General features: G+C 42.4%; 1 protein-coding gene across 6 annotated transcripts in view; it reads right to left on the bottom strand.

The window, feature by feature from the left end:
- Positions 1-6,932: 6,932 nt before the first annotated feature.
- The window catches only part of gne (glucosamine (UDP-N-acetyl)-2-epimerase/N-acetylmannosamine kinase), a 79,284-nt gene continuing 68,791 nt past the window's right edge, over positions 6,933-17,425 (bottom strand). For all 6 annotated transcript variants that reach the window (XM_060851330.1, XM_060851335.1, XM_060851336.1 and 3 more), the window contains 2 exons: positions 14,106-14,222; positions 6,933-9,443 (listed from right to left, as the gene is read on the bottom strand). In XM_060851330.1, the coding sequence (XP_060707313.1) occupies positions 9,208-9,443; positions 14,106-14,222 (353 nt within the window). In that variant the 3' untranslated portion in view covers positions 6,933-9,207. The remainder of the gene's footprint in view (positions 9,444-14,105; positions 14,223-17,425) is intronic.

Raw genomic sequence — 17,425 nt, forward strand, 5'->3', positions numbered from 1 at the left:
GTACCTGTGTACCTATGATGGCACCGGAGAATGGGGACTTTTCATTGTACTCCTGTAACCCTGTGTACATGGGAAATTCTCATTAGCATTCCTGCTTTATTTCCACAAAGCATTCATTCAAATTTACCAAACGCAACCTTCCTTGTACAAATCCATACTGACTATCCTCAATTAATCTGTGTCTCTTCAAGTGCAGGTATATTCCATTCCTTAGAATTGTTCCTTACCACCATGGCTAAATTTACTGTTCTATAACTTCCTGGTCTATCCCTTCCTCCATTTCCTAATAAAAAGATAAAATTAGCGGTTTTTGAGAAGATTTGTAGTTGAGGTTGGTGATAAGTTGGTAAACTTGCTCACTGAGCTTGTAGGTTTGTTTTCAGATGTTTCGTCACCATACTAGGTAACTACTCTCATCAGAGTGTGTCTCCGGTGAAGCCTAACCCTAACCCTATCACAGGCTTCACCAGAGACACTCACTGATGAGAGTAGTTACCTAGTATGGTGACGAAACATCTGAAAACATCTTCAATCTCAGTGAGCAAACTTATTTAGGATAACATTAGCAGTTCTCCAGTCCACTGAAAGTGATCATGTGATCAGAGAGGATTTCAAACTCCTCTTAAAATTGAAAATACCAGGTCCCCTTATGTCTACTTCCTTGTCTCCATCAACAACTTGGGATACATCTCATCTAGGCCTGTGGATGAATCTACTTTCAAGGCTACTGTTCTCTATGTTCCTTCCTTCTAATGTTTCAGTCCTCCTCCCCGACATCTACATACTTACATTCAAGTCAAAAGTCACATGAGACAAGGTTATAATCCAACAGGTTGATTTCAAATCACAAGCTTTCAGAGCATTGCTCCATTGTCAGGTCAATCTACATCATCCTTCATTGAGGGCCATTCCCATGTCTTCCTGTTCCACACATAATTTACCTGTCAGTTCTAATGGCCCTGACTCATTTTCTCGCTCTTTACATATTTAGCAAATTCCCAAGCTCATCCAGCTCCCAGGCTCTCCTTTATTCTACCCACCAATGCTTTCTCATAGACTTTCTTAGCTTTCCTAATTTCCTTTGATGCTCCCCCTGCACTTTTTATATTCCTCTCAGTTCTCTGCCTATTGAGCCTTCAGTATCTGCCCTCAGTTTCACACTGTTAGTATTTGCACAATGTGTAACTGGTGCTGATTTCCTTCAGCTGACCATCTACAAGCTGACAGGTCTCAGTGGCAATCTGGATGTTGTACCACGCCAACTCTGCACCAAGGGCAGCTCTTCTCCCAGCCCTGTCAATTGTGTTATGCTCCTCTTGCTCAATGTGGGAGCTCAGGGACACAGCTGATGTTCCTGACTCCTTCATGTGCAGAAGGTGTGTCCAGCTACAACTCTTGCTTGACCACATGACAGCTCTGGAGCTGCGGATGGACTCACTGTGGAGCATCTGCGATGCTGAGGTGGTCATGGATAGCACGTTTAGTGAATTGGTCACAGCGCAGGTTAGGATTGCTGAGGGAGAAAGGAAATGGGTGACCAAAAGGCAGAGAAAGAGCAGGAAGGCAGTGCAGGTATCCCCTGCGGTCATCTCCCTCCAAAACAGGTATACCGTTTTGGATACTGTTGGGGAGATAGCGTGCCAGGAGAGGGCAGCAGTAGCCAGGTTCATGGCACTGTAGCAGGCACTGCTGTTCAGAAGGGCAGGAAAAAAAAAGTGGAAAGGCTATAGTCACAGGGGATTCAATTGTAAGGGGAGTAGGTAGACCGTTCTATGTTTGAAAACAAAACTCTTGAATGGTATGTTGCCTCCCAGGTGCATAGATCAGGAATGTCTCAGATCGGCTACAGGACATTCTGAAGGGGGAGGGTGAACAGTCAGCTGTTATGGTGCATATTGGCACCAATGACATTGGTAAAAACAGAATGTGGTCTCTCAAGCAGAATTTAGGGAGTTAGGAACCAAGTTAAAAAGTAGGACCTTAGAGGTAGTAATCTCAGGATTGCTACCAGTGCCATGTGCTAGTCAAAGTAGAACTATTGAGTTGAATACTTGAAACATCATAGAATATGAGAGAATAGGCAGGATGAATGAATGGCTTGAGAGATGATGCAGGAGGGAGGGGTTCAGATTTTTGGGACATTGGGACTGGTTCTGGGGGAGGTGGGACTATTACAAATTGGACAGTCTACACCTGGGCCAAACTGGAATCAATGTCCTTGGGGGTGCTTTTGTAGCGCTGTGGGATAGGAACCAAACTCGGAGGTTAGTGGACAGTAAGGAGGTAGTAACTAAAGCCTGTAAGGATCTAAATAATGAAGTCAGTGTGATTAAGGGGAAGAGTAGGCAGGGAGCAGATGATGAACACAAAGGGACAGGTGGGCTGAGGTGCATTTCTTTTAATGCAAGAAGTGCAGTAGGTAAGGCAGATGAACTTAGGGCTTGGATTAGTACCTGGGAGTATGATGTTTTTGCTGTTACTGAGACTTGGTTGAGAGAAGGGCAAGATTGGCAACTAAATATCCCAGGATATCGTTGCTTCAGGTGAGATAGAGTGGGAGGTAATACAGGTGGAGGAATTGCATTTCTGGTCAGAGAGGATATCACAGCTGTGCTGAAAGAGGACACGATGGAGGACTCGAACAGTGGGGCATTATGGGCAGAGCTCAGAAATAGGAAGAGTACAGGAACAGTGTTGGGGCAGTACAACTGGCCTCCCAACAGTGATTGTGAGATAGAGGTACAAGTATGTAAACAGATTATGGAAAGACGTAGGAGCAACAGGGTGGTTGTGATGGCAGATTTTAATTTTCCTAACATTGACTGGGATTCACTTAGTGTTAGAGGTCTAGATGGAGCAGAATTTGTAAGGAGCATCCAGGAGGGTTTCATAGAGCAGTATGTAAATAGTCCAACTCCAGAAGGGGCCATACTGGACCTGGTGTTGGGGAGTAAGCCTGGCCAGGTAGTTGAAGTTTCAGTAGGGGATTACTTTGGCATTAGTGATCACAATTCTGTAAGCTTTAGAATACTTATGGACAAAGATGAGTGTGGTCCTAAAGGAAGAGGGCTAAGTGAAGGGGAACGGCCAACTATACCAAAATTCAGCAGGAGCTGGGCGTGTGGATTGGGAGCTGCTGTTTGAAGGTAAGTCCATATTTGATATGTGGGAGGCTCTTAAAGAGAGGTTGATTAGAGTGTAGGACTGACATGTCCCTGTGAAAATGAGGGATAGAAATGGCAAGATTAGGGAACCATGGATGACAGGTGAAATTGAGAGACTAGCTAAGGGGAAAAAGGAAGCATACATAAGGTGTTGGTGACTGAAGACAGAAGAAGCTTTGAAAGAACATCGGGAATATAGGACCAATCTGAAATGAGGAATTATGCGAGCTAAAAGGGGTCCTTAGCAAACAGGGTTAAGGAAAATCCCAAAGTATTTTATTTGTATATAAGGAGCAAGAGGTTAACTAAAGAAAGAATTGGCCCACTCAAGAACCTAGGAAGAAAGTTATGCATGGAGTCAGAGAAAATGGGTGAGACTTTTAATGGGTCCTTTGCATCGATATTCACCGAGGAGAGGGATGTGACAGATGTTGAGGTTAGGGATAGATGTTTACAGTCAAGAGTGTGGTGCTAGAAAAGCACAACAGGTCAGGCAGCATCTAAGGAGCAGGAAATCAACACTCTGGGCAAAAGCCCTTCATCAGGAATGAGACTTGTGGGCCGGGGAGCTGAGAGATAAATGGGAGGGGGGCGGCGGGGGGCTGAGGCTGGAGGGAAAGTAGTTGAGAGTGCAATAAATGGATAGAGGTGGGAATAAAGGTGATATGTCAGAGAGGAGGGTGGAGCAGATAGGTGGGAAGGAAGATTGGCAGATGGGACAGGTCATGAGGACGATACTGAGCTGGAAGGTTGGAATTGGGGTAAAATGGGGGAAGGGGAAATGAGGAAACTGGTGAAATCCACATTGATGCCCTGGGACTGGAGGGTCCCGAGGCGGAAGGTGAGGTGCTCTTCCTCAAAGGCATCGGATGGTTAGGGAACGGCGGTGGAGGTGGCCCAGGACCTGCATATCCTCGGCAGAGTGGGAGGGGGAGTTGAAGTGTTCAGTGTTCAGCCACAGGGCGGTGTAGTTGATTGGTGCGGGTGTTCCAGAGATGTTCTCTAAAGCCCTCTGTGAGTAAGCATCCTGTCTCTCCAATGTAGAGGAGACCGCATCAGGAGCAACGAATACAGTAAATGACATGCAGAAGTACAGGTGAAACTTTGATGGACGTGGAAGTCTCCTTTGGGGCCTTGGATGGAGATAAGAGAGGTGGTGTGGGCGCAGGTTTTGCAATTCCTGCGGTGGCGGGGGAAGGTGCCAGGATGGGAGGGTGGGTTGTTGGGGTGTGTGGACCTGACCAGGTAGTCATGGAGGGAATGGTCTTTGCGGAAAGCAGATAGGGGTAGGGAGGGAAATATATCCCTGGTGGTGAGATCCATTTGTAGGTGGCTCTCCCACCACAAGACGTGACACCTGGCCTGGCTTGTTGCCGAGCACCAAATCTGAAATGGCCTCTCCATGCGTCGGCCTGTCTGTAAACTGAGTAAGGAAACCTAACAAAAACGGCTCCACTCAAACCGTCTGTAGTAAGGAGGTTCCATCAACATTGGGAAAATTGAAATCACCCATAACAACAGCCCTGCTACATCTGCATTTTTCCAATATCTGCTGGCCTGTGAGTTCTTTAATCTCTCTATTGCTATTAGGGGGTCTGCAAAAAAACCCCAATGAGGTGGCTGCTCCCTTGCTGTTCCTAACTTCCACCCATACTGACTCAGCAGACAACCCTTCCTCAACAACTCGCCCACTTAAAAACTTCCCGGCTGCCCACGTTTCTCTCCACCCTCCCACCTCGCCGCTCTGTTCAAAATGGAGGTCATCTCTCTAAACAGACTGAAAATCTGCTGGAGTATGAGTTAATGCTACTGAGAAGTGACAGACATTCAATGACTGTTTATTCCAGGGATTGATTGGAGACCTGTGTGGTATCGCCGTCACAAATCTATCATTGTACTTGGGATACCATGTGATGGGTTGGTCAATGTATCAACATCCAGTCTGGACAAACAGTACAGGCTGAAAATTTCTACAATGAGCAATGTAATAATGACCAATTTCTTTTGCTGAGGGATAAATATTGTCCAGGACTCTACAGAAAACTTCTTGCTTTCTTCCAAAATAATGTTATGGGATCTTTTAAGTCCAGGCAAATGGGGCAGCAGTTTAGCATCTCATCTGAAGGAACACACTTCCAATAGTGTAGCACTATTTGGTACTGCACTGGATTTGTCACTTGGACAGAACTTGAACCACAATGTCTGAGCAAAGTGAAGGTGCTATCCACTGAAACATGGACAGAAAGCCACGAGAGAAGAAAAAACAGAAAATACCAACAAAACATTTGAACTCGTTTTTAAAATAAACATAGTTAAAATAGAAGATTAATAAAATTAAACTGAAAACTAAAACAGCAGACTGGGGAACATCGGAATGAAGTCCTTCACTTTTATTTAAAATGGTATCCAGTTTAACTGTATAAATGTATCATTGCTGCAAACACTTTGTAAACCTGCCTCTCTTTATTTAAGTATCAGAGAGTTAAACAACTTTGCTGCATTCTAAAACTTTAAATGTCTGATGGTCAGGACACTGCTGTTACCGTATACAGGAGTGTACGGAACTCTCACATCATGGAGCCAAGCAGCATTAAATAAACTCCAGTGAGCTAGAATCCCAACAACAGCTGGGATTGCAACAACATTGCACTTTAATTGACATTAATAATTCTTTTGTGTGGCACACAGCATTTTTTATACAAGATTCACTGAACAAAGGTTACAGTAAAATTGATTTGCAATATTTAAACAAGGATTTGAGTCAATGGATTTTTAATAATTAAAATCTCCAAAGAGATCAGTTAATGTTTCTTCATTAAACCCAATTAATAGGATAGGAATCATACAAAAAGCTTCAGTGCTGATGACTGTAGGAGACACAACTTCCTCCTTATTCACGTAAAAATCCCCACAGCTTTTCAGTTACTAACAGAAACTGATTTTGTTACTCTGATAAAATTAGATAATAAATTAAATCTAATCAGTACCTTCATTTCTGAATTTTGTAGACATGGATAACAAAGTTCAAGACAGGCAAAGACGCAACATTTTACCTAAAGTTTACTACAGATAAAGGTCGGAAACATTATTCTGCTGGCATTAAAGCAAAATATGTATTTCTCTTTTTACATCATACTTTAGCCTTTACTTCCATGTAAATACACTAACATCCATCATAACCTCCCTGTAATCATTGAGCCCCCCCCATCCTTATCTTCAAAACAAAAACAAAATTCTTGACCAGTGTCTGCCTTATAATTTACCTACCACCATTATAACCACATATCACAAAAAAACACACACATCCCTTCCTCTTTAGCAGTTTGTGATAATTAAGTTTGATCACAGAATTCATCATCACCATTAATTTACTCGATCGTTATCATTAATTTTAAACCCAAGCAGGATGGGCAGAAGTTACATTGCCTGTAACTTATTACCATTTATGTCACTGATTTCATTTAAATAATCATATTGCTGATTGACATAAATTACAAAAATACAGGTTTCAAGATTGGCAAATTGGAGAAGAAACTGAACAATTGCTTGTTATCCTGTTAATGCCAACCTACTACTGAAGGCCAGACCATGATTAACATTTGATTTTTCTTAGGGGACCAATGATGCTCAGAAGAAATAGTTAACTAATTTCATGACAAGTTATTAAAATGTCGCTGGTTGGTGACTTGAACTCCTGCAGAAGATCCTCCAGGGTAATGAATACATTTCATGATGCAACGGAAATATCATTCTTATTTCTCATATAACTGGTGATACACAAACAAGTTTTATAGAATTTAAACATTTTGTACAGCATACAATATAAATAGTGACAAATGCCTGAGACAATTCATTTCTGACCTCAATTTGCTGAATTGTTTTCAGGAGCTTCATCAGGTAATGACTACCATTTGGTATGAGATTATAATTCTTTGGGTTTATAAAATCTCACGTGCCATCTTTTTCATGGCTGATACAATTTTTTCTCTATGTCTAATCTTTGTGTAAACTATGCTGTGTAAATCTGGTTAGTGTTTCCAGTGGGCGAATCCAGAACACCGTATTTCACTGATTGGCCCGGTAGTGGGAGCCAATGAGGTATTTGCTCACACTCAGCCTGGCCAATCGTAGCAATACCTCACAGGGTCAAAGATCCAAGCATCCTTTTAAAAGTACAACCAGACAGGCATTTGTTTCCGACTCCACTCCCCAAATTGAGTATAGGACACTCACCACCCCCCCACCCCCGACTGTAGGGTGCTCGTTCCTCATGAGTGTTGGACATTATTGCTGCAGTCGGAGGGGAGATTCTGGGAACAGGAACTGATGCTGTCCATTCTCTAACTGGCAGCTCCTCTCCACTTCAGATTGCTGGAATTGCTGCTTCACTCAGTTACCCACACCTTGCTCCAAGAGCCTCCCTCTGATTTCGATTTGCAATCTCTCCTCTTTTGTAGTTCAGCAAAGCTCCTGATACAAGAAACACCTTGCTCCCAACCAAACAGGAAGGTTACCCTGTCAGCTACACATCACACTGAAGTAGTCATGAATCTGAAGGCACATGTTGCTCATTTACTAATTAATGCATTGAAAAGGTACATGTAATTCTGGCACAGTTACCTGCAGATGATCATTCATGACCTGCTAATGTGTTGAAGAGGTTCCTGATGCTTGCTGTCTGTCATCAAGCTGCTGCTAAACAAATTCTATAATTTTGTCCTGCTTTTGGAAAGCTGACTTTTATCTGTCTGCCCTGTACAATTAAATGCCTCTATTTATTTGATTTCCCCTTCCCAGGATTTTCACAATCCTTCCGTACAGCTCAGCAACAGATCATTCAGCCCAAATGGTTTATGTCGGTGTTTATGCTTCACATGAGTCTACCCACCACCCCCTTTCTCTTCATCGGACCTGATACACATACTCTAAAATACCATATTCTTTGAGATTTCTTGTAGATAAATCCAATCAGAATTTTTATTAAATGTGGAAGAAGCCTTGCCTGTGAGAAGTCACCTGTCAAATCTGTTTTCTTCCGTTAGGAGTGAAAATGTCCAAGATCCTGGGACTGGGAGGGTATTAAAGCTGATAGGTCAAGGATGGAAAGGATGAGAGTTTCTAATCGGGGCATGCGTAAAAACTGGAGCCATTTTCAACATGCTGCAAAAACACAATTTCACCGCCCTCATGTTTATGAACAGCTGCTATTTTGTCAGGGTTACACAGTGAAAATCTAAACGTGTAACCTAATTAGAAGCGGTCTATATGGACAGCAAACTTGAGACTAAACATTTGATTTAATTTTGAAGGATTTAAATGTCTGCTTGCTCCAAAAAGATTTCTGGAAGATAATTTAAAATCAAGATCAAAGCTGTAGCTCCAGGGTTGCTTAGTCTTAATGGCAAAAGGATAATGAACAAGTTCTGCAACATAACATGTAACAAGACACAGCAGCGGTCTGATTTTCATTACTATGAACCCTCTGAACTAACAGTTTTGTTGATCAAAATACCTCAGACACAAGCTCAAAATTTTCACTGGAAAGCCAGCACTTTCCAAATTGTTTCCCACTGTAACCCCATTTCGAAACTTGAAAGTCAAGACCCCTCAGTGAGAGCAGAGCCTGTTTGAGTGAAAGGACAACTATTGTCACTTGGTCTGGCAGCCGTTACAACCTCAGATCTCTCAAGAAGTTTTACCCACAACACCATTGTGGTCCTGACTCCATTTTGGCAGCTCTGGCTTCAGCCAAAGGTAGTTTACACATCATTTTGGAATTTCACAGGAATATCATCTCTCTCTGAATTGCACAAATGTTAGGCTGCAGGAGAGAGTGATTTGGAAATAGTGTTGCTAACAGAACACAAATTATAAACTAACACAATCTCAAAGACAGTCTACTTAACCTTGAATTAAGCTGGTTTCAGGGAGGTACTAAATCCATATGGAAGACTCAACAAATAAAGAAGAAAGGTTGAGAATAAAGCTTAAATTAATTTCTAAATGGAAACATGGTCAGTCCAGGGTTCAGACTCCCATTGGTCTAATAGGTTCTGCGTGTTGCATAATCTAAAACCATACTGGCTGCTCCGAGGAGAGCAGGATCAGAAAGATTGGAGACAGCTATTTCAACGGTTTGTGTGGATGGTAGGGCTCGTTGGGTGATCACCTCCTTCACGATACTCTCATTGTGAGCAGCCAGAACTCCAGAGAGGATAACAAGAGATGGGTTCAGTGTGTGCAGAATGTTTGTAATACCGACACCAAGAGCACAGCCAGCTGTGGAAAATAACAAGATTTAGCTCAATTGTCACAAACTTAAAAACAAAGACAACAGAGCAGTTTATTCACAATTTATTTTAAAAGGCTGTTACAGATTTGATGGACTGAATAGCCTGCATTAATAAGCTATAATAGGTTATACCTCTATGATGCAACTCAGTAGAATATAAAACATAAGCAGTAAGTTTTAAAGGTTAAATAAGAAATTGAGTTAATCTGTACACAAAATTGCAATGTTCTGGTACTGTTCAGTCTAGAGGATTCCTGCTCTGCCAATTCTACCTTCTGTAAAGTTTAGTTTGTCTACCAGCTTGCTGCCAATTACTTACCTTGCACCAAGTGCTGTTCACCTGGGCCTCAGCAACAAAACTAAGCAAGTCATCCTCCTGCACCACTGAATATGATCGAGGCTGATCTGCCTGTACTCTCAGCTCTACTTTCAGCTGTGATTTGTACAGCTGCATTGAAACTTCCTTTCTTCTCTATTCCATTCTCCTCACAATAATCAACATTCCATTTCCTATAACTACAAACTAACTTTGTCATTCAGATAACAGGGCACCCAGAATACCTTTAGTACAACCTCTCTTCCATCTATTCTTTCCATCAAAATACATCAGATCACACTGATCCACACTGTGTACTCCTTCCAATTTCTTGCACATTCACTTAACCTTAATTGTTGCAGGCTTTCTTCCTTTCCTTGACAACGTATTTTCCTACTCATCTTGGTGTGGTTGGTAGCGTTATGCTACAATACATTAGGTGCCTTCACCCAAATCATTGATATAGATTGTACAGTTGAGGTCTCAGCACCGATCGCAGTGGTAATTCATTAGTTACAGCTTACCATGCGTATTCTCTGCACCGATTAGCCACCCAATTATTTATCTACACTAATTATTTTTACAAGTTTTTACATCTTAGGAGTTCTTTTCTTCATTATTAACCTTGGATGTTGCACCTTATTAAAACGGTTTTGAAAATCCAAGTACCCCACATCTAAAGGTTTCCCTTTGTCCACCTTGCGTGTTACATCCTCAAAAGCTCTAATTAGTTAAATACAGCTCACTTTCACAAAACACTGTTGACTTCAGTCATACTGGGTCCATCATGATTTCCTAAACATATAATCTTGAAAATGCATGCTAGCAATTTCTCTCTAATAGACGTCAGGCTAACTGGCTGATAATTTCCTGCCCTCCTCCTTGAATATTGGTGCTACATTTGTGGGTTTCTAATTGTTGGGGGCCCTTCAAGAATATAAGGAATTTTTTTTATTGCCCGTGGGCTGTGGGTGTCATTGTTTGTCTAACATTTGTTGCCCGTCCCTAGTTGTCCTTGAGAAGATTGCAGTGAACTGCCTTCTTGAACCACTATAGTCAGTGTGCTTTGGGTAGACTCACAATGCCCTTACAGGGGAATTCTAGGACTTTGACACAGCAATACTGAAGGAACAATGATCCCCAGTCAGGATGGTGAATGGCTTGGAGTGGAACTTGTGAATGGTGGTGAATGGTATCTGCTAGCCTTGTCCTTCTAGATGGAAGTGGTCGTGGTTTGGAAGGTCCTATCGAAGGAACCTCGATGAATTTCTGCAGTGCATCTTTTAGATGGTATATACTGCTGCTCAGTGTCAATATTTATGAATGTGGTGCCAAAACGTGGGCTGCTTTGTCCTGGATGGTGTCAAGCTTCTGGAGTATTATTGGAGTTATTCCTATCCAGGCACATGGGGAGTATTCAATCACACTTCTGACCGGTGCCTTGTAGATGGTAAACAGGTTTTGGGAGTCAGGTGGTGAATTAGCCGCTACAGGATTCCTAGCCTCTGATTGGAAGGCTGTAACTAATGTATGGACTATCTCTGCAGTCATTTCCTTTAAAATTCTACAAAGTAGGCCATCTGGTCCTGGGAACTTGTCAGTCTTTAGGTTCAATTGTTTTCTCACGCCTTTTTTCAGGCAATTATTTTAATATCCTTCCTCCCTTCCTGTCTTTTCTTTCTCAATTTTCAAGTATCTTTGGCAATGTTTCTAATTCATCTACAGGCGCACTTTCTGTGAATACAGACACAAAATACCGATTAGGTGCATGCACCTTTCTTTCTCTCTATTATTAAAGACAGGAGCTCCCTCAGAGCAGCCTATAAAATAACTGACATAGGTCTTCATTGAAAATGTGTGGGGCCTATTCTTTCCCAGATCTGTGAATACACAGAAGTCTTGATCTCTTCTGTCACCACTACAACAACAGAACTAACAAATGATGCTGGCCTTCTTCACACTGCAGACAATTCACATTCGGGAACTTATTTCTCAAACTGTATCCTATCAGGATTCATCTTTTATGTTTGTGGCCTGGACACTGGGGGAACCAAGTGGTTAAAGTCCCCATTCTCAACAACAGAGCCACAAAACAAAAAGAAAATCAGCGAGGATTATTCTAGGAAACTTGCTTCAATTCTAACATAACATTCTACTGAGTCACATGAGAATTAATTTCAGACCTCAATGCAAATATCTCACAAGGTCTGCAATATTAAATGAAGCACTTGGCTTATACTGAAGTTTCCAATCCCAGCTGCATCTCAGTTAATGAGTTGCTGCAGTTCTTCAATGTGGGGAGCAGAGTTATATCAATAAAGTCACATTTAATGGCTCCTCCCATAAGCATAACGGACTAGTTGGATTAAGAGTTACACCAGGTTATAGTCCAACAGGTTTATTTGGAAGCACTAGCTTTTGGAGCGCTGCTCCTTCGTCAGTTGGTTGTGAAATAGAAGATCATAAGACACAGAATTTATAGCAAAAGTTCACAATGTGATGCAATTGAAATTATATATTGAAAAAATCTGGATTGTTTGTTAAGTCTCTCATCTGTTAGAATGACCATGTTGGTTTCAGTTCTTTCATATGTAAATCGCAAAACTTTTTTTAAAAGTTACATTCTCAAGTACACTTTAACAATTGGTGTCATTCTGGATTAGTGGTGCTGGAAGAGCACAGCAGTGCAGGCAGCATCCAAGGAAATTGGTGTCATGTCAGCCCAGATAATGTATTAAAGGTGTTAGCTTTCCTGTGAGAGACTGTCTGTGCCCCAAAGGTCAGACTGATTCTAATCTAAAAAACGGATTTATAGAATCTTACATGGATTCTTGCAGGTTTTGAGCAAAGTAAAATGTAATTCTGCAAGTACTATTTTGCCCCACAAACTTATGTGTATCTGTGTGATGGGGGGTGCGTGTCTGTGAGAGTGTATGTGCATGTGTGTGAATGTAAGTGTAAAATGGTATAAGTCTAAGAGAAGGTGTGGATGGGAGTGTTATGAGAGAGGGTCTGCGCGCGCGTGTGTGTGTGTGTGTGTGTGTGTGTGTGTGTGTATAGTGAAATGGTGGTCACCTATAGTGTGACATGAACCCAAGGTCCCGGTTGAGGCCATCCCTATGGGTACCAACCTTGGCTACCAGCCTCTGCTTGGCCACTTTTCCAAGGCAGACTTTGGAGCAGGCAACAATGAAAAGGGTTGTTGAGCAGAGGGTAATAGCCAAGTTCGGTACCTGGGGGATGGCCGCAACCGGGACCTTGATTGAGGTCACACTACAGGTGACACCATTGCACTATACAGACACACAGACACTCCTATATACACACACATACTCCCTCTCTCATATGCTCACACATACTCTCCCACACACACACTCTCACAGACTTATACCCCTTTACACGCACATTCACACACATGCGCACACACTCTCACAGACATTCATAATCCCCACCACATGCACATGTAAGTTTGTGGAGTGAATTTGTACTTGCAGACTTACATTTTATCTTGCTCACAAACTGCATGAATCCATGTAAGATTCTGTAAACCTGTTTTTTTAGATTAGAATCAGTCTGATCATTGTGGCACAGACAGTCTCACAGGGTGTTAACACCTTCAATACCTTATCTAAGCCGACATGACACCAATTGTTAAAGTGTACTTGAGAATGTAACTTTTTAAAAAAGTTTTGTGATTTACATATGAAAGAACTGAAACCAACATGGTCATTTTAAAAGATGAGAGACTTAACAAACAATCCAGATCTTTCTCAATGTATAATTTCAGTTACATCACACTGTAAACATTTGCTATAAATTCTGTGTCTTATGTTCTTATTCTCCACACCCACCTGATGAAGGAGCAATGCTCCGAAAGCTAGTGCTTTCAAATACACCTGTTGGACTATAACCTGGTGTAGTGTGATTTTTAACTTGGTACACCCCGGTCCAACACCGGCACCTCCACATCATAGTTGGGTTAAAGGAGTGCATCAATCTTCATTGGTGTCACATGACATGCTGGTTGGAACCACTTTACTAACATCCCTACAGCATACAAAAGCCAATGTTGTGATTATGAGTGCACCACAATCAGCAATGACACACTGGAGATAGGAGCCCAGGTTTTCCCATACAAATTATTTCACTGATGCTGATTAGATGGTCTCCTGAATATGATGATAAGTTCAAGTTGATCAGAGGGAAAACGGTCTTGTGTCATAAAATCTCCATGTAATCCAAATTGCAGACAGTATACTGTCTACCTTACCTCAGTGCAGCCACCTGCAGGGTTTACCAGTTTAGAGAATACTCTCCACATGCTGTGTATTACCTGTTTGGAGCACTTTCCGTGCCTCAGTACTCCCTCGTTCTGCAGCTTGAATGAGATGAACTGCACTCACTGTCTCTTCATTTTTGAGAGACATTCCTTCCACTAGGAGCAAATCTTCTGTAAGAGGTAAACAAAATATTGAACAGAGCTGATGATAAGAAGTCCCTTCAGAGCAGTGAATGGCACAGCTGTTTGTACTGGAAACCGCGTCCAATAAACAGGATCCTGTTTGTCTACACACACTGCATTGTTCCAACTCAACACAAAGGGATCAGTCATTTCTCAGGGTAATGCCTTGACCAACTACGGTTAAAATTTAAACAAAGCTGAGCAGTTGACTATCAGTCATCATTTTAACTGAAATTTCCTATCACAATACCTCAATCGCATTCCACTTGCCAAACAATCAGCATTCTCCTCTCATACAATATGTGTGATTTTTACTTTGATTTTTCTTGCAACTTGCCCTGACAAGTGCAAAAAAAAGCTCCTACAAAATGTTTTCCTCATTAATCAAGTAAATAGAACCATAGAATCCCTATAGTGGGAAGCTGGCCCCCCGAAGAGCATCCAACACAAACCCAAATTCCCCATCCTTTCCCTCTAATCCTGCAGCTCCCACCTAAATCCACCTAAACTGCACATCTTTGGGATGTGGGAGGAAACCAGAGTACCTAGAGAAAACCCAAGAAGGTACAGACAGAATGTGACTGACGGTGGAATCGAACCCGGGTTCCTGGTGGTGTGAGGCAGCAGTACTATCCACTGAGCCACCGTGCCACCCAGATTCACTCCCTCACCCTAATAAGATTGGTGAATTACAGTCATAGATTACGATGTGGAAATATGATATTCTGGCTATAACAGAGAATTGATATCGGCACATTAAATTCTGAGGGGCTGGACAGAGTAGGTGGGGAGAGACTGAGACCACTCATGATGAAATCAAAACTGATAGGGCACAAATTTAAAGTGATAAAAGAAGCAAAACTGACATTATGAAAACAGTTTTCAGGCAGCAAATGGTTACAGTCTGAAACACACTCTCAGAGTGTGATGGAAGCAGTTCAGTTTTTAAAAAAATGCATAGATGTAGGCATCAGCAGCAGAATCTGTAACCTCATGGCCAGGCATATCACCCACTCAGCCATTATCATTAAGCCAAGGGGTCAACCCTCGTTCAACGGAGAGTGCAAGACAATCTACCAGGAACAGAACCAGGCTTATTTGAAAATGAGGTGGTAATCTGGTGAAGCTATCAAACAGGACGACTTGCATTAGCAGCAGTGATAGGCAATCCCACAACCAATGGATCAAATCTAAGCTCTGCAGTTCTGCAATATCTAGTCGTGAATGGTAATGGATGATTAAACCACTCATTGGAAGATGATGCTCCAAACATTTCCCCATCTTCAATGATGGAGGAGAGAGCATATTTGTGCTAAAGGTAAGGCTGAAGCATTCATAGCAATCTTCAGCCAGAAATACCAAATGGATAATCCATCTCAGCATTCTCCAGTAGTCCCTAGCAACACAGATACCAGTCTTCAGCCAATTCAATTCACTCCACTTGTTATCAAGAAACGGTTGGAGGCATTGGATACTGCAAAGGCTACAGGCCCTGACAACATTCTGGCAATAGTACTTGAGACTCGTATTCCAGAATTTGCTGTCCCCCTAGCCAAGCTCTTCTAGTACAGTTACAATACTGGCATCTCCCTGACAATATGGAAAATTGCCCAGGTACATGCTGTATAGAAAAAGTACGAAAAATCTAACCTGACCAATTACCAGGTAGCAGCACTTGCTCAGCAGTAACCTGCTCAGTGATGCCCAATTTGGGTTCCACCAGGGCCACTCAGCTCCTAATCTTATTCCTGATTTGGCTCCAGGATAAAAGAGCTGAATTCCACCCACAGGCAAGGTGTGACTGCCCTCGACATCGAGGCTGCACCCATCAGAGTGGAGCATCAAGGAGCCCGAGCAAAACTGGAATCAATGGGTGTCAGGGGACAAACTCTCCTCTGATTGGAGTCATACTCGACACAGAGGAAAATGGTTGTGGCTATTGGAGGTCAATCAGCTCAGCTCCAGGACATTTCTGCAGGATTTCCTCAGGATAGTGCTCTAGGTGCATCCACCTTCAGCTGCTTCATCAATGACGTTCCCACCATGATAAGGTAATTGGAACAGTGATTTCACAATATTCAGCACCATTCGTGACTCCTCAGATACTGAAGCAGTCTATGTTCAAACACATCAAGACCAGGTCAATATCCAGGTTTGGTTGATAGTGGCAGGTAATACATGTGCCACCACAAATGCCAGACAATGACTATCCCCAACGAGAGGCAATCCAAAAACGACCGCTTACTGCCTTTTGACATTCAACAGTGTTACCCTGACTGAATATCCTCTATAACATTGACCAAAAAGGCAATCAGACTCGCCACATAAAGACAATGGCTACAAGATCAGGTCCTTCCACCAGAGATGCTAAGTATCAACAATGTGTACTATCTACAAGATACTCTTCATCAATTCACCAAAGATCCTCAAACTGCACTTTCCAAACCCATGACCACTTCCATCTAAAAGGACAAGGGCAGCAGATACATGGGAACATCATCACCTGCAAGTTTGCATCCAAGCCACTCACCATCCTGACTGAGAACTATATTGGTGTTTCTTCAGTGTCAGTGAATCAAAATTATGGAATTCTTTCCTTGAGGGAATTGTGGGTTAACCTCCAGCACATGGACTGCAGTGGTTTAAGAAGCCAGCTCCCCTTCTCAAGGACAGCTGGGACACAGGAGAAGATATTGTTTTAAACGAAGGGACTGTGGAAGAAGGCATTGCAGGTGAAAACAAGGAGTTACCAGGACTCAATGTGTAGGCCAAAGTGAGGACTGCAGATGCTGGAGATTAGAGTCTAGATTAGTGTGGTGCTGGAAATGCACAGCAGGTCAGACAATATCCGAGGAACAGGAAAATCGACATTTCGGGCAGGATCCCTTCATCAGGAATCTTCTTCATTCCTGATGAAGGGCTCCTGCCCAAAACATCGATTTTCCTGCTGTGTGGATGCTGCCTGACCTGCTGTGCATTTCCAGCACCTAGCTAATCAGGGCTCATTTATATTGTATCTACCAGGTGGCCTTATTCAAGCAGTGGGTAAAGAGGTAGATACCTCAACTCTGTGTCCGTGTTTTCAAGGAACAGACTCCTGATTGGCTTTTCAACCAGAACTTGCTGTAAATCTATGGAAACATAATTGAATTCCGAATGTGGTCGGTACAGCCATAATACAGATTCTTCTG

This window comes from Hemiscyllium ocellatum, chromosome 36 (assembly GCF_020745735.1).
Source record: "Hemiscyllium ocellatum isolate sHemOce1 chromosome 36, sHemOce1.pat.X.cur, whole genome shotgun sequence".
NCBI lineage: Eukaryota > Metazoa > Chordata > Chondrichthyes > Orectolobiformes > Hemiscylliidae > Hemiscyllium > Hemiscyllium ocellatum.